The 22,237-nt window shown below is 42.3% G+C and overlaps 1 protein-coding gene across 1 annotated transcript in view; it reads left to right on the top strand.

Annotated features, from left to right (window-relative positions):
* The first annotated feature begins 246 nt into the window (after positions 1-246).
* Positions 247-22,237, top strand: part of IQGAP1 (IQ motif containing GTPase activating protein 1) — a 109,696-nt gene continuing 87,705 nt past the window's right edge. Inside the window, exons 1-2 of the mRNA XM_025436877.3 lie at positions 247-422; positions 2,328-2,427. Coding sequence (XP_025292662.1) covers positions 368-422; positions 2,328-2,427 — 155 coding nt within the window. The 5' untranslated portion in view covers positions 247-367. The remainder of the gene's footprint in view (positions 423-2,327; positions 2,428-22,237) is intronic.

Raw genomic sequence — 22,237 nt, 5'->3', positions numbered from 1 at the left:
ACGCCGCTTTTTTTCGGCCCCAGACTTGCCGCTGGGGCGCGGCCGGCAGGGCTGGGCTCCAGGGCGGAGGCGGTCTTCCCGGCCGAGCGCAGAGGACCCGGGGTTCCCGGGCCGGCGGGCCCCGCCCCCTTCCTTCCGCCTCCTGAGGGCGTGGCTCCGCGGGGGCCGGACCGGGGGCGTGGCCGACCGGGGCCCCGCCCCCTCCACTCCGGCTCCGGGCGGCGCGGCAGGGCGGGGCCCGCGGGTGGGGTCGCGGGGGCGGGGCCTCGGGAGCTGGCAGCCCGCGCACTCTGCAGGAGCTGCAGCTGCCGCCGTCCGCGCCTTCAAGGTCTCGCCGCTTCCTCACAGAGACCCGGGCTCGGCCGCCATGTCCGCCGCGGACGAGGTTGACGGGCTGGGCGTGGCCCGACCGCACTATGGCTGTGAGTGCGGGGGCTCTGCGGCGCCGGGGCTTCGGGGTCGGGCTCGCTGCCTCCGGGGAGCCGTCCTCCCGGGGGCGCGGGCCGGCGGGGTGGCTGCGGGCCGCGCGGACCCGGAAGAGCCGGCCTGGCCGGGCGGCGGGCGGCGGGCGGCGGGCGGCGGGGGAGGTGGCGGGCGGCGGGGCGCCCAGCAGGGTCTCCGAGGCGGCGGCGGCGACGACGCAGGCGGCCTCCTCGCCAGGGCCCGGGCGCCGCGACCCGGGGGCCCCACCCATGCCTCCCGCTTCCCGGCGCCGCCGAGATTTGGGGCTGGGGGGGGCGGCCTCGGGTGAGGTGGCAGGAGGCCGGGGCAGGGCGTGTCCCGGAGACCCGGGCTCAGCTCGCGCTTAGCGGGGAGGCGGCGAGGAGGCGGCGCGGCGCGGCCCGGCCGGGGGGTGCGGACCCGCCCGCCGCAGGGCAGCGGAGAGCGGCGGCCCCGGGCGGGCCACTTAGGCTCTCGGGCTTAGTTCCCTCCTCAAGATTGCAAAAATTAAAATAAAAAACAAAAAAACAAGAAAAAAAAAAAAAGAAAAACCTAACCCCAAACCCTAGGACTTCCTCATTTTCCGAACCTCATTTTCTGTAGCTGTCCATGGGACGTCATTGGACTGCAGGCGGGAGAGCTCTACCCGGGGCCCAAGGAGAGTCCCTGGGAATCCTGAATTCCGTTTTCGTTTTATATCCTGGGGATAATGGCCCGTGTTTAGGATCATTTCACTCAACAGTTATGTGTGCGGTGCTGTGTCACTTTGTGAAATTAAAAATGAGTAAGACTGGGCCCTGCCTTCCAAGAACGTTTTAATCAGAGAGAGGGAGAGACAGGTGTACGACCTAATGATAGTAAGGTGTAATAAAGATAAAAGCTGCTGAGCCAGCCAGGCAGAAGCAGTAGGGTGGGTGAGGAGGAGGGGTTGGGGGGAGCCAATGAGAACACAGCCACGTTTCAACGGAGCCTTGAAGGAGGTAAAGTTTGACTGGGCAGGGTGGGGTCGGAGAGGTAACTTGAGGAAAGAGCAAGAATTAAGGTACTGAAGAGTAGAAGGGCGTAGTGGGAGGAGGAGGGGCAAGGGAGAGGGCAGCCAAACTGGGAAAGGCCTTGAATGCCATCCCAAGGAATGAGGAGTTCCTGCCATACCCCTGGGTGCCCATGAAGGGGACAGACTGAGACAGACTGCTTGGATTTGAATCCAGGTCTGAGGACTTAATAGTGGTGGAGTTCAGATCACCCGGGGCTGTTTCCTCATCTGTAAAATGGGTGTGATAATCACAGGATTGTTGTGGGGCTTCAGGGAGAGGATGCAAGTAAAATGCTTCACCGCACAGTTACTGCCACTTAGTTCTCAATGACTGCTGGCTTTGGTTATTAATAAAAAAGGGAAAACATGGGGCCCCTGGATGGCTCTGTGGTTGAACATCTGCCCTTGGCTCAGGTCGTGATCCTGGGGTCCTGGGATCAGGTCCCATAGCAAGCTCCCCACAGGGAGCCTGATGTCTCCCCTTCTCTCTGTCTCTCATCAATTAAAAAAAAAAAACTTATAAGAAACAAAGGGTAAACCTGATCAGCTCCATATATAGAGAGAGCCTGGCAGACCAGAACACATTTGGGCCAAAATCTCAACTCAGTATTTTTCAGGGTACAATAAAATTTAGTACATGTTTATATTATCCTTAAGAAAAAGGTAGAACAAATGTAGTTGAAACCCCATAGTTCCTGTTTAGGAACCCCATTGTTGTGCATCTGGCTGTCCACACGTCCACAGGTTACCCTGCCTCTCTAGGTGACTAACTGAAATTTGATGCTGTGGCATTCTTTTATCACTCAGAAGGGTTACAAATTTTTGTGTTTGCATTCTTTCTTTCATGTTTTAGCTGTCCTGGATAATGAGAGACTCACCGCAGAGGAGATGGATGAGAGGAGACGTCAGAATGTGGCTTATGAGTACCTTTGTCATTTGGAAGAAGCAAAGAGGTAAAGATTGGTGGGCTGGAAGGAGGGAGCTGTTAGAGTGTGAATACAGATAAAGATCTCTTTGAATCTGTTGCAGGTGTGAAGGTAGGAGGCTGGTAGTTTGAAGGACTAAGTATAGGTAGGGTATTTTTATTCATGGGAGCAAGTAGCCTTGATGGTGGTTTATTGTGAAACTCTCTGATGGGCACTTAAGTATTCTGAAAAATTTCTAGATTTGTGTTGTTTGGTTTCTTGCTTACGATGCTTGTTTTGGGCACTACCAGCTGTAGGGGAGAAATAACAGTTTTGTTATTTTTTCAAGCCCCCCCCCCCTTTTTTTAAATGAGATCCACACCCATCTTGGGGCTCAAGAGTCACATGTTTTTTGACTAAGTCAGCCAGGTACCCCAGAAATAGCATTTTTGAAGTTTGAAGTTCTTGGTCTTAATGTTTCGCTAATTCTCCACTGCTTTTGATTTACATACGAATTGGATTCATTTCCCTCTTGGTAGCCATCTGGGAATGGGCCCATCCATTTGGCAATGCTCAAAGTTTACCAAAGCCAGCATCCTCCACATTCCTTGTGAAGTGAATGTATAAGGGCAGTTTTCCTTTTCCAAATGCCCCAAGACCTCATAGTCTTATTCCTAGAGTGTCAATTTGCTATCTGTGGTTCATTTCTTCTGTTTTGTTGCCTGTGTTCCTTTGCAAGACCCCAGGGCAGATAGCTGTAATTACAGATCCTGTTTCCTGTGTGTGAGCTTTGGTGGAAAAGGCCAGTATGGGTTAATGAAAGGTATTTGTGAACGAAGTCTAATGAAATTCAAGGATGTTTCAAATGGTTCTGATAAACATGAGTATTTTTGTTTGCTTTGGTTAATTCTGAAAATCTTAAAAAAGGCTCTAGGAAAGTCCAGAGAACAATACAACAAATGTCCTCATATTCCTGAAGTTACAAGTCTTAGTCTTCAACTCTTTTCCTTTTCCTCTCCAAAGACACAGTTGGAGTCCCTTTTGTGCTCCTCCCTGGTCCCATTTTCCTTCTTCTGTCTCTGGGGCTACCTCTAGTATGCATTGGGTGTCTTAAATCCAGGCTGCTTTTCTGAGCTTTAAAGCTCTTCCTTTAGACGGGAGTGGGGGGTGGGGGGTGGTTGAATTAGTGGTGATTTAGGTGGGGGAGAATGGTAATAACACTTGTTTTTCTAAATAGAAGGTTAGACAGCAGGAAGTAAATATGTAATTAGAAAAGGGGATGTTTCTCATACGGAGTTTGTAAGGGACTCATGGGGGTGTGGGGGGGACTATTCGGTCCTTTGTTGCTTAAACTGTGGACTAGATCTAGATCTTGTTTTAGAAGGTCAAATGGTCTGAAAGCTGCAGCTGTATCTGAGAGACCATCTTGTGCTCTGTGAAGCCTTTGGTGTCTCTGTTGAGGTGACCTGGGGCTGAGAGGGAAGAACCCCAACTCCCTTCCTCCTTGTGAAGCAGTTCTACTTTTGTTTTAATCTTGGGTTTCCACAGTAAAATTCCCTTTTAACAGAGGGTTTCTTGGCTGCCACTCCCTTGCTACCACTAACGTAGTTCAACTACTCCTCTGCTTTAACCGTTTCATTTCAGGTAGGAAATGAGGAAATGGAAGCCTGAATTTGTGTGGTCTACTTGTAGTTTTCTTGGTTGAGCGATAGTTTTTTGTTTTAAATCCATTCTTACAGTGGTTCTTAACCCAGTGTGTGCATTAGATCACCCGGGGAACTTGAAAATATAGACATCTGGGGCCTTAGCACAGAGATTCTGGTTCAGTAGTCCTGGGCTGGAAGGTCCAGTGGTCTATTTATGTCTGTCTGTTTTATGCTTCCAGTGGTTCTGATGTAGTTGAGAAGCAAGATTTAAAAAGCTCAGCCTCTAGCCTGACTAGAATGGGGATTTCTGTCAGTCACATTTCCTTCTTCGAGTGCTGTAGGAGCAAGGCACTTCATTTCCATCTACTCTGGGGCATGTTCTTTTCTGTCAGGTGTTTTTCCCAGAATAGAAAAGTAGCCCGTTTCCTTTAACATCCATGATCGCCTGGCCTTTTTTTTTTTTTTTTTTTTTTTCAGTTGGATGCTTTTGCATACTTAGGCAGTAACTGAGGCAGTCAGACATTTGTGCTAGTCTTTATTTTTTATGCTTTGGGTTATAAGGGAGGGTATAATAGTGGCATATTGCCCTATTGGCCTGGCATCGTGGAAATGTGCATGGTTTATTTTATGGAGGCAATCACAGGATGCAGTGATGGTGGTGGTTGTTGTTTAAAGCTTTGATTGGAAGATCAACTTTGGAGGCATGTATTTAGATTTTACTACCAGAGGGGGCTAGGAAGAAGCCTGAGGATGTCCTGCAGAGAAAAGACTGAGATCCCTACCAGCCATCTGAAGTGGCTGCTGCCGTGCTTGCTTCGGCAGCACATATACTGAAGTGGCTGCTGCCACCCATAAGAAGTGTTTGAGGTAAACCACAGACAAATCACATGCCCTTCTGTATTAGCTGAGGCTTCAGCTCCAGTTGTTTCCTACGCTGGTGAGCTGGGCTCTACCTCATATGCGGCTGGAGCCCCACATTCCCCTCTAGCCAGAGCCCAGTTTGCCTTTTTGGATTGGCCCCCTGTTTCCTTCACAACCTCCACCCCTCCCAAGTCAGAGGAGCCCCAGGGTCTGGAATTTATACCCCTTCCAGGTCCAGGAAGAAAGATCAGAGAGATCCAAGGGAGAAAAGGTTTCCCTCTTTAGTTCTATTTATAATACTGATACTCCTCCCACTGAAAGCTCCCCCTTAGAGCACAGTGGCTCCATTGTGTATCCTAGGGCGCTCTATTTTCTCCTGTACCTGTAAGAGAGCTCTTTCGTGGGAAGAGAGGAGATTGTGTAGAGAGTGTGAATATGAGTGTGTGGAGACCGTGAGTGTAAGGGTGTTTGCAGAGAAATGAGAGTGTATTAGGGCTGTGGGTTTGTGTTCCCCTCAAAGGCTAAGTGGGAAAATTTAGGAGTGATTCCACAAAAGTGTGCACCAGGAGTGGTTGGAAAAAAGAAAATATAGAGATTCTGTTTTTCCCTGTTTTTTGGAGAGTAGCTTTAATAGGGAAATAATAAAATATCATAAAATATCATCTGAGGATTCAGGGCTTTTTGCTGAGGGCTGCAGAGCAGACCAAGGACTTTATTTATTTTAAAGATTTTATGTATTTATTCATGAGAGACACAGAAAGAGAGAGAGAGAGAGGCAGAGACACAGGCAGAGGGAGAAGCAGGCTCCATGCAGGGAACCCGATGTGTGACTCAATCCTGGGACTCCAGGATTATGTCCCGGGCTGAAGGCAGGCGCTAAACCACTGAGCCACCCAGGGATCCTCAGATCAAGGACCTTAAATGTGTTTTTTTTTTTTTAAATCTTTTTGCCTGTTCTGATTGTGCTTTCCGTTTGTTTCGGCTAAGGAGCAGTTGTATAGTAGAGATGAATAGCATTTTCACTTAGTTGAGGGAGGTGAAATTTAAATATGTGAGGTACAGTAGGTGCTTGAGTTTTGGTCAGGAGGAAGTAATAGAAAGGTCAGGCTGTTCACGTGAACAGCCCAAGAAGAGAACACATCAGGCTGGGCTGAGCAGGCAGTCTGCAGGTGAGGAGAATGTCTGAGCTGAGCCAGGAGAAAATTCGGTTAGGTTAAAGGTCACAGTCAGAAGCGTAATCCCAGCACTCTTTAAGTTTGATGATTAAGCATTTACTTCTTTCAGAGGCTTGCTATCATGGGCCACCTTCCTCTTACTGTGTCCATACCCCACCTGAAGGGGCAGGGCCTACCCCCACATAGAAGGGAAAGTAGGGGCTCTGGTTGGTGTCAGACTGTCAGAGACGATGCCTCGTTAATAAGAACAGAGCACTAGATAGAGGCATTCTTCCTTCTGTAATTTAGGGGAATTGTAAGAGTATCTTGGACAGAAATCTGTTCTTGAGAACAAATTTTCTTTTGTGCCTATGTCTTTGTTGTTGGCATTGAACAGGATGGGCTTTTTAGATCTCTTCTCTTCATGGGATCAAGATTTCAGTAACATCGATATATCCAGGCTGGCACACTGTGATCATGAAAACAAGTTAAAGACATTTAAGATTAGGCAAGAAAATAAAAAATGGGTAGGTGATGTGGCTCGGAAGAACAGCTTGCCCACCAGCTTTCTAGAATTCTCAAAAGGAGGAATGTCACTTTATTTTTAGGAGGTTGACCTATGCTCTTCTTTAATAGATGAAAAAACTAATTTGACTCATGAGACCCTGTGTGAATAAGGGGGCCACATAGATGTAGCTACTTAATGACACGTTTGACCCACAAGCTGGGTGCATTCATGTATTCATAATTATCAAAGTGAAATGGGTGGGATTTAGTCTTTTATTTTTTTTTGTATTTTTTTTTTATTGGAGTTCGATTTGCCAACATATAGCATAATACACAGTGCTCTTCCCATCAAGTGCCCTCCCACCCTCAGTGCCTGTCACTCAGTGACCCCATCCCCTCACCCACTTCCCCTTCCACTACCCCTTGTTCGTTTCCCAGAGTTAGGAGTCTCATGTTCTGTCACCCTCTCTGATATTTCCCATTCCTTTTCTCTCCTTTCCCCTATAATGGGATTTGGTCTTAACTCTTCAAATGATGACACAGACCAAAAAAACTCTATTCTCTGAAACTTACTTTGGTGCATCTGCCTTGGATAGACTCAGTGGTAAGAAGTTGATTGCATTTAAAAGTGTGTTTGTTAAAATTGTTCAAACTAAGAGTGCTTTTGCACGTGGTTGTAATGTTACAAATAGGAGGATTAGTTCCTAGTGTGGCCAGAAAAATGTTTTGCTGCCTTTCACCCTGTGGTGAATCTGAGACCTTTAGCAGAAGTTAGAGTTAAAAAAGTGTGGAGAGGGACGCCTGGGTGGCTCAGTGGTTGAGTGTTTGCCTTTGGCTCAGGGCAGATCTCAGATTCCTGGGATTGAGTCCCACATCGGGCTCCTTGCAAGGAGCCTGCTTCTCCCTCTGCCTGTGTCTCTGCCTCTCTTTCTAGGTCTCTCATGAATGAATAAATAAAATCTTAAAAAAAAAAATGTGGAGTGGCGCCTGAGTTGCTCAGTCTGTGAAGCATCTGCCTTCTGCTCAGGTCGTGATCCCAGGGTCCTGGGATCAAGTCCTGCATTGGGCTCCCTGCTCAGTGGGGAGTCTGCTTCTCTCTCTCTCTTTCTGTCCCCCCACTGCCCTCTCCTCAGTCTCTGTCTCTCTCTCTCTCTCTCAAAATAAATAAATCTTTAAAAAAAAATGTGGGGAATAATCTGGTATATATTAGGCAGTCAGCTATCATTAGTACTAAGAAAAGTCATACGGCTATAATCTCATAATATTTATAATGAAATGAAACAGATATTTAAAGTCTGAACAAAACATTTAAAAATCCTTGACCGTTGGGCACCTGGGTGGCTCAGTGGTTGAGCATCTGCCTTTGGCTCAGGTTGTGATCCTGGGGTTCTGGGATCAAGTCCCACATTGGGCTCCCCACAGGGAGGCTGCTTCTCCCTCTCCCTGTCTCTGCCTGTGTCTCTCTGTGACTCTAATGAATAAATAAATAAAATCTTAAAAAACAAAAACAAAAACAAAAACCTTGACCGTTGAGATATGCGAAGTTAAGAGAATGAGGACTTTCAGTTTTGGCAGGGGTGAGTTCTGATTCTGCTTTTTGCAAGTTGTTTAACCTGAGGGAGTGAGCCTAAATGTGTACTTTGCAGAATGGAGATACCCTGCATCTTAATGGAGGTGCTGGGAGGATTACATGCATGGTAGGCACTCAGTAGATGTATTATTTATCCTGGTCCCTGGGGCAAAAATAAATTTAATATGAAGATGATGAGGCATTAATACATGTTTCTGGAGAATTATCTGGGCACTTTCAAGGTCTTAAAAGACAGTAGCCCTAGTTTTTCACTTCAGACTTAAGGTTTGTTTGGAAGGAAATGACAGAAATAGAGGATACCTCTAGGGGGTGGAGTAGGGGTGGAGGGTGTGAGAAGATTTTTCCTTTTTATTTTAGTGCCCTTTGGTATATTTAAAACACTTTTTACAATGATCCTGAATTTTATAATAAAAAAAAAAAAGGAAGGGCTTAAGTAGAAGAAAAAACTATCTATATAATTTTTAGATAGTTGCATTCACGAATTTAGGTTTTTTAATTGCTATATTGTCTTAATTACTATTTTCAGTGGTTATATAATATCCATTATTTGGCTAATTCCAGTTTAAAATTATGTTGCTTTGATTGCTGGATAGTTTAAACATTTTCCCCACATATTTGTTTATCAATTTTATTTTATTATGTAAATTATTGATGACATTTGTCTAGTAGGGTCATGGTGTTAACTTTCATGAGCTTTCTCTTTTAATATGGATGCCAGTCTTCTGTTATATTTACTACCAATATTTTCCTTTGTTTTTCCATTTTGTTTTTTCACTGTACAAAAGTTTTATTACTTTAGTTTTTTTTTTTTTTTTTGGTTTTTATTTTATTGATTCATTTGAGAGAGAAAGAGCACAAGCAGAGGGGGAGGGAGAGAGAGAGGGAGAAGCAGACTGCCTGCTGAGCTGGGAGCACAGTGTGGGACTTGATCCCAGGACTTTGAGATTGTGACCTCAGCTGAAGGCAGATGTTTAACCATCTGAGCCACCCAGGCATCCCTATTTTAATTTTTTTTTGAAGATTTTAAGTAATTTCCATACCCCTTGTGGGACTCAAACCTAGAACCCTGAGATCAAGAGTCACATGCTCCACTGACTGAGCCAGCCAGAGGTGCCCCTGTAGAGAAGTTTTAAATTTTGTGCAGTTTAGGTGTTAAATCTTTTTTTTTTTTTTTTTTGTAATTTCTTCTACTAATTCAAAACCTAGATAGTTTAATTTCTCTAAAGCCTTGCTAAAATGTGAAGTTTTATATTGTTGGCTTTTCTTTGATTTAATGATTCAACCTTTTTTTGAAATCTAGATTTTAATTTAAAAATCTTATGATGTTTCTAAATTATTCTGTCATTTAAAAACAGTCTTAGGGTACCTGAGGCTCATTCAGTTTAATATTTGCCTTCAGCTCAGGTCATGATCTCAGGGCCCTGGGATTGAGCCCTGCATCAGGCTCCCTGCTCAGCAAGGAGTCTGCTGCTTCTTTTCCTTCTCAAATAAATAAATAAAAAATTAAAATCCCGCCCCCCAATCTTTTTACTAGCTACTAGCAATTGATATATACTTTGTCAAATACTAAAGTATGTATAGTTCTGTTTCTAGACTCTTTATTTTTTTTATGGTAAACTATATATTTCATTTTTCTTTTTTAAAGATTTTATTTATTTATTTCGTGGGGGTACAGAGGGAGAGAGAATCCCAAGCAGACTCTGAACTGAGCATGCAGCCTGCCCTGGGGCTCGATCCCACAACCCAAGCTGAAACCAAGAGTTGGACACCTCAGAGTACCCAGTGAGCCACCCAGATGCCCCTATATTTCGTTTTTCTTGAGAAAATGTGTAGAACTTCATTTTCTTGTACTTAGAAATATCCGAAGTTAACCTCGATTTTAGCTCCATGATAAGTAACTTTTTTTTTTAACAATTTTTCGTGATTTGAAACTTGTGAAATTCTTGTTTCTTAAAGTTTCCTCAAGTTACATATGAGAGCTGATGTTGGCTTAGTAATTTTGCCTGTAATGTAGAGACTCTTGACTTATATTATCTTTTTTGTTTTAGCTCTAGGAAGTTATTAAACCTTTAATAATTGGTTCTGATTTATTGGTTCTGTCCTGGGTACCTGTTGGTAGGTTAATCTGTATGTTAATGTTTATGTTAAATCAGCATTCTAGATATGCATCTCACATTTGTCTTCTGATTTACTAACGTCTTGATTTTTCTTTTTTTTCCTGGTTCTGTTAATGATAGTTGCTTTGTCCTATTGCAGTTTTCATTTTGGACCGTTAACTGCTTTTCCTTCTCTGTTCTTGTTACTGGATGAAATGGTCTCTAATTATTATTATTATTTTTCAATTATAATAAATAATAATTATTATTATTCAATTGCTTTTTAAAAAATATTTTATTTATTTATTTGAGAGAGAGCAAGTGAGAGAGATCATGAGCAGCGAGAGGGAGAGAGTGAAACAGACTCCCCTGATGAGCAGGGAGCCCAATGCAGAGCTTGATCCCAGGACCCCGGGATCATGACCTGAGCCAAACACAGGCGCTCAACAGACCGAGTCACCCAGGCGCCCCAAAATGGTCTCTAATTAGTTCATGAAGAATAGTGTGACACATAAAGCATTCTTTTCAGGCGGAAAAAAGGAGCTTGAAGCCAAGAGTTGGGTTAAATACTTTACCAGTTCCCTAAGTCTTATTTTCACTAAGTCTTGGGGTGGGTGTGACCTTGGGAAACCAGTGTTAACTGGCTAGCTGAGTATGGATTGTCTACCACTCAAGGTTGGGAAAGTCTAATTGGGCTAAGTGTGCTGTTTGTTTGACTGAATTTGGCATGTATTTCTTCTGGTCTTAGAGGTCAGAGTAACAGTTGTGTTTATATATGTTTAATGTTCCCTATGAGAAAATAGTAAAAATATATTTGAGAGCCTAAGTTGGCATGTTCTGGGCATTTAATTTTTTGGATTTGCATGGTGACCTGTGTCTGATTTCTGCATAATTTCGTCTGCTTTGAAGTTTAGCAATTTGGGGATATCTATTGATGGCAGGACCTATTTTGAACATTTTTAAGCCATGTGGTGTTTGACAGACTCCTGGTTGTTTCCAACTGAGGTTGCTAAATAAACTCCTTCACAGGAAGTATTTGTGTAAGAAAGTGCTGGTAGGCAAAGTGAGACCATCCGGAAGTGATTCATCTGACTGGGGTTGTTTGTTTAAAATTTGGGACTTGGTTACCTAGAGACCATATCTTTGAGCAAACTGAGTGAAGTGCCACTTGACTGTAGAGGTTCTGTTGCCTACCTGATCGAATCAGGACTCTGCTGCTTGATTTTTCTTCTAGGGGAGCTCTTGATATTCTGATTGATCCCTGTGCATTGACAGTGTGTGACTCAAACATCTTAAATATATAATAAGTAAAAGATCTGATTAATGTTTTATTTGGTTTTTTTTTTTTGTTTTTTTTTAAAGATTTTATTTATTCATGAGAGACACAGGAGAGAGAGGGAGAGAGAGAGTGAGGGAGGGAGAGAGAGAGAGAGGCAGAGACACAGGCAGAGGGAGAAGCAGGCTCCATGCAGGGAGCCCAACGTGGGACTCGATCCTGGGACTCCAGGATCACACCCTGGGCTGAAGGCGGCTCTAAACCACTGAGCCACCTGGGCTGCCCTAATGTTTTATTTTGAAGAAAAAGTTTACTTGCTTAAGCTTGAATGTTGTCTAAATTTTTTTTTCTTCTAATTCTATGTTGGGAAGAATTGCTTTTTTTCAATAAGGCATTTTATTACAGAAATCTCATTACTTCAGATACTTTTACAACAGCTGAAAGTAAAGAAAAACCCCCAAACCTCAAAACCCAACCCTGCAATTTGCAAGGAGATTGTAATAGAAAATATTTCTGTCTGCCCCAAGATCATTGTCCTCCTCCGCCTCTTTATTGTCATCCTCAGTACCGCTTATTGAGCACTTATTATATGCTAGGCACTGTGCTAATAAGCACTTTGCATTGTCTCAGCAGCTATTCTTGAAGCTCCATGAGGTGCTTATTCTTATCTACATTTAACAGAAAAGAAAGCAAAGCTTCAAGAGTCTGACTTTGCCCATCTAGTAAGTGGTAGATCCAGATTTCTAGTTTGGCAAGTACCTACCAGGTCAGTTTGCCACTGCAGTACTACTGCTTCTAAAAATACAGCAACAGTAACTACCGGTAATTAAGCAGAATGATGATGTACTTCACATACAACATTGCTTTGAGATAGGCATTATTTTTATTTTAAAAAGGGAAACAGGGATCCCTGGGTGGCGCAGCGGTTTGGCGCCTGCCTTTGGCCCAGGGCGCGATCCTGGAGACGCGGGATCGAATCCCACGTCAGGCTCCCGGTGCATGGAGCCTGCTTCTCCCTCTGCCTGTGTCTTTGCCTCTCTCTCTCTCTCTCTGTGACTATCATAAATAAATAAAAATTTAAAAAAAATAAATAAAAAGGGAAACAAATAAATTAGTATCACTTGTCTGACAGTCCTGTAACCATCTGTGGAGTTTGAGCCCAGCTCTGTGTGACACCAGGACACTACTGCTGTCAACCTCTATAGACAGTGAAGGGGCAACATTTAAGACCACCGTTTAAGTCAGCTAGTTCCTAGAGATACTAATTGCCTAGCTCTGATGGGTGAGGTAATGTCAGTGCCTGCGTACCACTTCATCTCTAGCCTGCCATTCTGACTGTATAAGGACAATTCTCTGATTTGTCTCATGTCTTGTCTTGTTTTGTCTCATATCTTTATGTCTAACTAGAGTGTTGGACTCTGCCTTATACTTTTTTTATTCAGTGCAGAGCTAAAGATAGGGATGGACATAACTAAATAACTGCTAAATGTTTGTTGATTGGTGAAAGATTTGTTCATGCTTACAAGAAATATAGTAAACATAGGGGCACCTGGCTGGCTCAGTCAGTGGAGCATGCGATGCTTGATCTCAGGGTTGTGGGTTTCAGCCCATGTTGCATGTAGAGATTACCTAAAAAAATAAAATCTTTAAGAAAAAATATAATAAAATCTAAGTTAAGTGATTTTTATATGTGTCTAGAAACATGATTCTGGTCTGTGATAAATGTGTATGTTTAACTTTTTTGACTGAACTCCCACTCGCTAAGACTGTTTCCCTGGAAGTGGAAATGGATGCGATAGAGGTTATATAGTTAAATATGGTCTCTCTGGGGAGGCCAGAGAGTTCCCAGTTAATTTTCTTGTTTATAACCTGATATCTGCTTTTGATTCAGCTTAGAAAGACATTTCTTCTTCCCAATTGCTTGTTTTTAAAATAATGACCTCATGCAGACAGGAGTGGCAAATTGGATTGGAAATTGCCTTGGATCGTTTGGCAAGAACTATATTTTTTGGTGTTGTGGGTGGAGGAAACTCCTGTCTAAAGGCCTCTATTTCTTCTTTACTCAGAATACCTTCCTGTTGACTCATTGGAAATCATAACGAAAAGCAGAAGGAGCCTTGGAGAGGCAGCTGCCAGCCAGCCCAGGGCTTGGCTTCTGTTGGGGCAGATGTTTGGGGACTGAGAGGATGTTGGCTTTAGGCAAAACTGTGAGACTTCTTAGTAGAAGGAAAATACTGTTATTGTGATGGATATTTATCCTTAAGGTACAAAGTATTCACCTGCTTCTAGGGATCATTAATCGGCCACATAAAAAAACAAAATATTTTCTTGAATAGGATTAATTAGTGTTCCTAAAAGCTAAAGCAGAAGGAACTGAAATAAAAAAGGAGGGGATGAGGCGAAATTAGAAAAGGAAAGCTGAAAAGGAGGAAAAAGCTATTATCATAGATAGAAAAATGATATAAAAATAATTTAAATATGAAAAGCCTTACAGTATAGCCAGTCATTTCATTACAGATAACATGCCAATCATGACCTTTAGAACAGCTAAAAGGAAACAAAATTTACTTACTACTTACAGGACTATTGTAACAAAATGTTTTTCTGCTCTGAAAACATAACTGTTATGTTATTAGTTTGCACAATTCTTTTTTTTTAAATTTATTTATTTACTTTTTAAGGTTTTTATTTATTCATGAGAGGCACACAGAGAGAAAGGCAGAGACATAGGCAGAGGGAGAAGCAGACTGTCATGCAGGGAGCCTGATGTGGGACTTCATGGGGGACTCAGGGATTATGCCCTGAGCCACCCAGGTGTCCCTTCTTTTTTAAAAGATTTTATTTATTCATGAGAGACACAGAGAGAGGGGCAGAGACATAGGCAGAAGGAGAAGCAGGCTCCCTGCGGGGAACCAATGCAGGACTTTGAGGATTTTTCTTTAAAAACTTGAGAATCGGGGATCCCTGGGTGGCTCAGCGGTTTAGCACCTGCCTTTGGTCCAGGGCCCGATCCTGGGTTCCCGGGACCGAGTTACCACATCAGGCTCCTGGCATGGAGCCTGCTTCTTCCTCTGCCTGTGTCTCTGCCTCTCTCTCTGTGTGTCTCTATGAATAAATAAATAAAATATTTAAAAATAAATAAATAAATAAATAAATAAATAAATAAATAAATAAATATGGTGTGTGTGTGTGAGGATTCTCAAGGTTTTTTTAAAGATTTATTTATTTATTTATTTATTTATTTATTTATTTATTTTTTAATTTTTTTATTTATTTATGATAGTCACACAGAGAGAGAGAGAGAGAGAGGCAGAGACAAAGGCAGAGGGAGAAGCAGGCTCCATGCACCGGAGCCTGATGTGGGACTCGATCCCGAGTCTCCAGGATCGCGCCCTGGGCCAAAGGCAGGCGCCAAACCGCTGCGCCACCCAGGGATCCCTAAAGATTTATTTATTAAAAAAAAAGATTTATTTATTTATTCATGATAGACACAGAGAGAGAGGCAGAGACACAAGAGGAGGGAGAAGCAGGCTTCATGCAGGGAGCCGGATGTGGGACTTGATCCTGGGTCTCTGGGATCACACCCTGGACCGAAGGAGGCACTAAACCCCTGAGCCACCCGGGCTGCCCTCACAAAAATATTTTTAAGGCAGATTTTAGTGTTTTTTTTTTTTTTTTTTAAAGATTTTATTTATTTATTCATAGGGACAGAGAGAGAGAGAGAGAGAGGCAGAGACATAGGCAGAGGGAGAAGTAGGCTCCATGCAGAGAGCCCGACGTGGGACTCGATTCAGGGTCTCCAGGATCACGACCTGGGCTGCAGGCGGCGCTAAACTGCTGCGCCACCAGGGCTGCCCAGATTTTAGTTTTTTAATTAAAACTTTTTTTTCTTAATCATTAAAAAGATCCCTGGGTGGCTCAGCGGTTTGGCGCCTGCCTCTGGCCCAGGGCGCAATCCTGGAGTCCCAGGATCGAGTCCCACGTCGGGCTCCGGGCATGGAGTCTGCTTCTCCCTCCTCCTGTGTCTCTGCCTCTCTCTCTCTATGTCTATCATAAATAGATAAATAAATCTTTAAAAAAATAAAAAGAAATAGATAATACATGAACCTGTTACTTAGAGGCTATGGTAGGGTATATGGTGGGGAAAAAAGTCTGTGTCCCAGAGACCCAGTTTTTCCCCAGGTAGAACCACTGTTATGAATATGTATCCTTCAGTAGGCAATATTCTGGATGTATTAATACAATCACTTTTATTTCCTTGTTTAGAAGTGATAGTGCACTGTACATTCTGCTTTGCATCTTGTAACTTATAACACGTGAATACATTAGAGTGCTCCATTTTTTTGTCTTCATAGTTGCAGCTCTTCAGTGTAAGGATTTAACCTTCCAGTGCACGTTTTTCCCCAGCTTTGCTGTTATTAACAGTATTGTAGTTAGCAACTTTGTATGTTTGTCATTTTGTACTCTGAGTATTATTGTAGGATAAGTTTTCTTCTTCTTCTTCTCCTTTTTTTTTTTTTTTTTGTAGGATAAGTTTCTAAAAGTGGAATTTTGAGTCAAAGGGAATGTTTACATTTAGTTTTGATAAATATTGTTAATTTTCTCTGTGTGGAGGTTGTACCATCCACAATATATGAGAGGGCTGCTTTACTTATTATTTTACCAACCTGGAGTATTAATAGTTTTTTAAATATTTGTGAATTTCATAGGTGAAAATAGTATTTCATTATAGTTTCATTTTCAGATTATCTAATTCTGAGTGAAGCTGAGCATCTTTTTAAAAAACATTTGTATGATAAAAGGGTTTTTTTTTTTTTTTTTTTTTTTTAAGTAGGCTCCACACCCACCCAGTATAGGGCTTGAACTTACAACCCTGAGATCAAGAGTCATGTGCTCTACAGCATGAGCCGACAGAGCCAGCCAGGCATCCCTGAGCATCTCTATACATGTTTAAAAGCCATTTATATTTCCTTTTCTGTCAATTGTTTTGGTAGAATCCTTTGCTCCTTTTTCTGTTGAGTTATTGGCTTTTCTTACTGATTTGAAAGAGCTCTTTATAGAGGGAGTTGACTCTTTGGATGCCATATGCATAGTAAATAATCTAGTTTGCCCTTTAGCTTTCTACTTTAAGGTTTTAAAAATAATTTAGGGGGATCCCTGGGTAGCTCAGCGGTTTGGTGCCTGCCTTTGGCCCAGGGCGCGATCCTGGAGTCCCGGGATCGAGTTCCACGTCGGGCTCCCGCCATGGAGCCTGGGCTCCCGGCATGGAGCCTGCTTCTCCCTCCTCCTGTGTCTCTGCCTCTCTCTCTCTCTCTCTCTACATGTCTATCATGAATGAATGAATGAATAAATAAATAAATAAATACATCTTTAAAAAATAATTTATAATTTTATTATTTTAAAAATAATTTAGAATTTTAAAACATGTTTGAATTTATAAAATGTTTATTTATTTACTTTTAAAAGATTGTATTTATTCATGAGAGACAGAGAGAGAGAGGCAGAGACATAGGCAGAGGGAGAAGCAGGCTCCCTACAAGGAGCCCAAGATGGGACTTGATCCCCGATCCCAGGATCATGCCCTGAGCCAAAGGCAGACTCCCAACCGCTGAACCACCCAGGGGTTCCTAAATGTTTTATATTTTTAGCTTTTATGCTTTATGTCATTTTTAGAGGATCTTTATACTGATAATATACAATAACATTTCTCTGTGCTTGCTTCTAGTGCTTTTAGGATGTAAAGAGTTTTAGCAAGTAACTGTTTGATCCATTTTGAATTTTTTTGGTGTGAGGAATGAGATAGAATCCTGCTTGATTTTCTTTAGATGATGTTTGGATAATAAATATTTGGCATCAAGGACTTTCTCATGAAATGTATTCTGTAGTTTGCCATGCTCTCTAGTCTATGAATTGAGATCTTTTTTTTTTTTTTTAATATTTATTTATTCATAGAGGCACAGAGAGGGAGCTGGGCAGAGACACAGGCAGAGGGAGAAGCGGGCTCCAGGTAAGGAGCCCGACATGGGACTGGAGGCCCGACATAGGACTCGATCCCGGGTCTCCAGGATCATGCTCCGGGCTGCAAGCAGCACTAAACCGCTATGCCACTGGGGCTGCCCTGAATTGAGATCTTAATCTTTTTCACAACAAGACAAGTTCGACTGTTGAGACTTCTGAGACATAAAAAGATCATTTTAGAAAAATTGGCTAGAATATTCTAAAGTACTTTCAAGCAAGTTGTATTGTGCCATAAAAAAAGATTAGTGTGTAATGAAGATTAGCATTGAGGAAACAGGTTTTAGATTAACAACGTTGGCATATGTACTGTGAAGAGATGAATTAACTTGCCAAACTAACGTAATTTTTTTGCGTTAAAGGAGAGTACAATTCAGGATTTGAAAACTGTGGGGCTGACTTTCTAGATCACTATTTTTTGAGGTGTATTCTATTAATGAGTGCTATGACATTAAGAAAGAAAGGATTTAGTGGTCAAATTTCAGAAATCATGGATTAAGCCAAGTTAAAAAGATTATTTAATTGGTGGGTTATATGGACTCTTTATTATGGGCTGTAAGTTCTGAATCTCTGGGATCCCTGGGTGGCGCAGCGGTTTGGTGCCTGCCTTTGGCCCAGGGCGCGATCCTGGAGACCCAGCATCGAATCCCACGTCAGGCTCCTGGTGCATGGAGCCTGCTTCTCCCTCTGCCTATGTCTCTGCCTCTCTCTCTCTCTCCCTCTGTGACTATCATAAATAAATAAAAATTAAAAAAAAAAGTTCTGAATCTCCAAGGGAGAAGATAGTGTAAGCAATATTCCTCAAGCGTAGTTTACCATCAGACTCTTCTCATAGACCATCTTTCTTAGGATGGTGTTCCAGAGTATTTTTTTAAAAAGATTTTATTTTTTTTTAGAAAGAGAGAGAAGAACACAAGGTGGGGGGCAGGGCAGAGGGAGAGAGAGAATATTAAACAGATTCCCTGCTCAGCATGGAGCCAGTCACAAGCTTGATCTCACAACCCTGAGATCATGACCTGAACCGAAACCAAGAGTCAGGTGTTTAACCAACTGAGCCACGCAGGAGCCCCTGTTTGGGAAATGCTGTTCTTTGCCAGAATAATGGATTTGAGGGACTATTTCAAGTAAGAATTTGGGTCATGTTCATGGTCAGTTCTCAACTGTTAAATGTTTTATCTGTAGTTTCTTTCTGTTCTTTAAGTTCTCATGTTCTTAGCTTAAATTAAAGCTATTGTTGTAGGTATAATTGCTGAACTGTCATCAGTGATCTTTAAGGCATTAGAAAAGAAGTGTGTTTTAGTTTTGTTTTGCTTTTTAGGAATGTGGTTTTTAAAAGTGGTGGAAGGCAAATGTGCTAATTTTATAAAAAAGGAAAAGGGGATGCTGGGTGGCTCAGCAGTTGAGCATCTGCCTTTGGCTCAGAATGTGATCCTCGGGTCCTGGGATTGAGTCCTGCATTGGGCTCCTTGTGGGGAGCCTGCTTCTCCCTCTGCTTATGTCTCTGCCCCCCACTCTGTCTCTTGTGAATAAATAAATAAAATCTTAAAAAAAAAAAAAAAGGAAAAGGTTATCACAAATTCTAGTCTAACAAATTAGTCTCAGGCAGAACTCCTAGCATAGTGTCAAATAGATGACTTATGAGCACTTAATGAGGAAAAAAGTGATGCTTAGGAGTCAACCAGGACTTCCCGAGACAAGCCCTATTATATTAACATCATTTCCTCTTGGACAGGGTCACCAGATTGGTGAATCAGAGAAACACAGTAATGTCTAGGTTTCAGCAAGGCATTTGCAAGTATGACTTGTGAAACTTTAGTGACAGGTGGATAAATGTGGACTAGGTTGTAAGTTAGGATTTGTAGCCAGTGGAATAAACCATATTCAAAAAGAGCTGCTTGATGAGGAATGACTGCTTAATGGGTGTGGGCTTTCTGGTGGTGAAAATTTTCTAGAATTAAATAGTCATGGTGGTTGCACAACACTGTGAATATACTTAAGAAAAACAGTTGCATACTTTAAAATGGTTAAACATGGTAAATTTATGTTATTTGAATTTTATCTCCATGAAGAAAGCTACTGCTAGGTTTTAAATTCAAATAAAGCTCTTTAAGGCATGTTACAGGTAAAACATTTTCATTGGGACTTTCAATGATGTGTATTGATTACATTTGAGATTGACTTATTGCTAGAGGGATGGTTAATATGCACGAAAGTTTTGCTTCCAAAATATCTTGAATCTAATGATGAGATTTAATAGTGATGAAATGGGACATCCTCCGCTGGGGTTCAAAAATGGAGTGTCTAGGTACAGGATAAAATAGTAGCATTTATAGGATACCGTTAGTTAGGAAATAGAACAAATTGAACCAAATCTCTGTTATCAACTCATTAATAGAAATGTGATATATGCAAAAGGAAGAGATGGTTCCATTGTCCTCTGTATTGATCATAGGCTACCTGAGGTTGGTATTCAGGTCTGGAGGCCATAGCTTAGGGAGACCTTGATGATAGACTAGAGCAGAGATGATGGATATGTGGTGGGATTTTTTTACACCCACAGTAGGCATTGCTGATTGATCAGAATCCTTTTCAATATAGAACCTGAGGAACCACTCCCAATCAGTGGGTGTTGTTCCACTGGTTGAGACGTGATTATTACTCAAGGACTAGTGCATGTTGAATGAGCCTGACCAGGATGATAAAAGATCTGTAAATTATGATGCATGAGGAATCATTGAAAGGGCTGAGATTATTTAATATGGACACAAGATTTAAGTGGACTCTAGAAATGTAGAATCTCAGAGGTACAGTCTGTCATCCAGTATAGGAATTCATTCAACTGTTAATATTTGCCTACATTATTTAGGCTTTATTTATTTGAAGGAGAGAGCACAAAGGGGAGGAGCAGAGGGAGAGTGTTAAGCAGGCTGCACTGAGTGCAGAGCCCAAAGTGGGGCTTGATCTCATGACCCCGAGATCACTAACTGAGCTGAAACCAAGAGTCAGATGCTTAACTGACTGTGCCACCCAGGTGCCCCAACATTTTACCAACATTATTTTTAAAGATTCCTGAAAAATGGAAGAGGGGTTTAGTTTATCACGTGTGGTACCAGAGGAATAGAACCAGACAGTGGAAATCTGCTTAATATGAGGAACTTCATAACAATAAGAAATTTCAAAACAAAAAAAAAAATCTCAAAAAATCTGCTTTAGAAAAATCCATGTTGCAGAAGATTTTCAAGCAGAAGACTGTAACAGTTGATGGAAGATTATGTGCTAAACACTAAGTACTTTCTTCAGTTACTTAAAACTTTAATTTCCTGTGTTATTAAAAGGTATTTTTATTTTAAATAACTTGATAACATTCTTTTTTTTTAAAAATATTTATTGATTTGAGAGACTGTGAGAGGGGAGTGCACATGAGAAGGGGAAGGAGTAGAGGGAAGGAGAGAAGCAGACTTCCTGCTGAGCAGGGAGCCTGAAGCAGGGCTCTATCCCAGGACCTTGGGATTCTGACCTGAGCCAGAGGTAGCCACTCAACTGACAAGCCTCCAGGCACTCCTAAATGGCTTGATAACATTCTATTGTTCATAGAATGTTTAGCTGGGCTAAAACAGTTGGGAATAGCACTTCCTGTAAAATAAAACACATAGAAAGCATTTCTGAGCTCCCCCTTGTTCAGGACCCTCTAATAGAACTGCAAAAGTTGGCAAAAGTTTAACGTTCTGTACTTTTTTTATTTATGTATGATAGTCACAGAGAGAGAGAGAGAGAGGCAGAGACACAGGCAGAGGGAGAAGCAGGCTCCATGCGCCGGGAGCCCGATGTGGGATTCGACGTGGGATTCTGTGGGATTCGATGTGGGATTCGATGCTGGGTCTCCAGGATCGCGCCCTGGGCCAAAGGCAGGCGCTAAACCGCTGCGCCACCCAGGGATCCCTAACGTTCTGTCCTTAAGGAGTTTACAGGTTAATTGGACAGATAAGGCATCACCATTTCAAAAGTCACTCAATATCAAAGTCTGAAAGGTCTAACTAATGTCACAAGAAATGATGCAGTTAAATGCGTGAGAGTTTAGATGAGGGAAAGATTATTTTATGGCAGAGTTTTGGCAAGATAAGCTGAAATTAGATGGGAAGAAGGCAAAGCATAAATACATATATTTTTGTGTTCCTTTAAGTTGAGACTATCTTTTTCTGCTACTTGGCATCTAGGAGCACCCCTTCCACAGTGCTTTTCAATAAAGTAGATGCTCAGGAATATTCAGTTGAATTGGTGCAAAGCTGTGTGGAGTGTGGGAGTTGGATGGTTAAGAGAATTTCAGTGTTGTGGGGATAAGAGCTTTGGATAATTGTAATTATTATTATTTGGTTATGATTGAGACCCTAGTACTATGGTCCTGCCTGAAGCAAGGAGAAAAGAATAGTTTGTCTCATTCAGCAGTTATTTACTGAGCGATGTGCTTCAAAGATGAATCAGAAAAGGATCCCACCCTTCATACTTAACTAATTATACTAAGAGGTAAAGAGATACATTAAGAAGTACAGTTTTATTTTTTAAAAGATTTTATTTATTCATGAGAGACACCGAGAGGGGCAGAGACAGGCAGAGGGAGAAGCAGGCTCCCTGTGGAGGGCACCTGAAGAGGGACTTGATCCTGGACCTCAGGATCACGACCTGAGCCAAAGGCAGACACTCAACCACCCAGGTGC

This window comes from Canis lupus, chromosome 3, assembly GCF_003254725.2.
Source record: "Canis lupus dingo isolate Sandy chromosome 3, ASM325472v2, whole genome shotgun sequence".
NCBI lineage: Eukaryota > Metazoa > Chordata > Mammalia > Carnivora > Canidae > Canis > Canis lupus.
The sequence above is the reverse complement of the archived record's forward strand: the minus strand, read 5'-3'. Positions and strand labels throughout refer to the sequence as shown.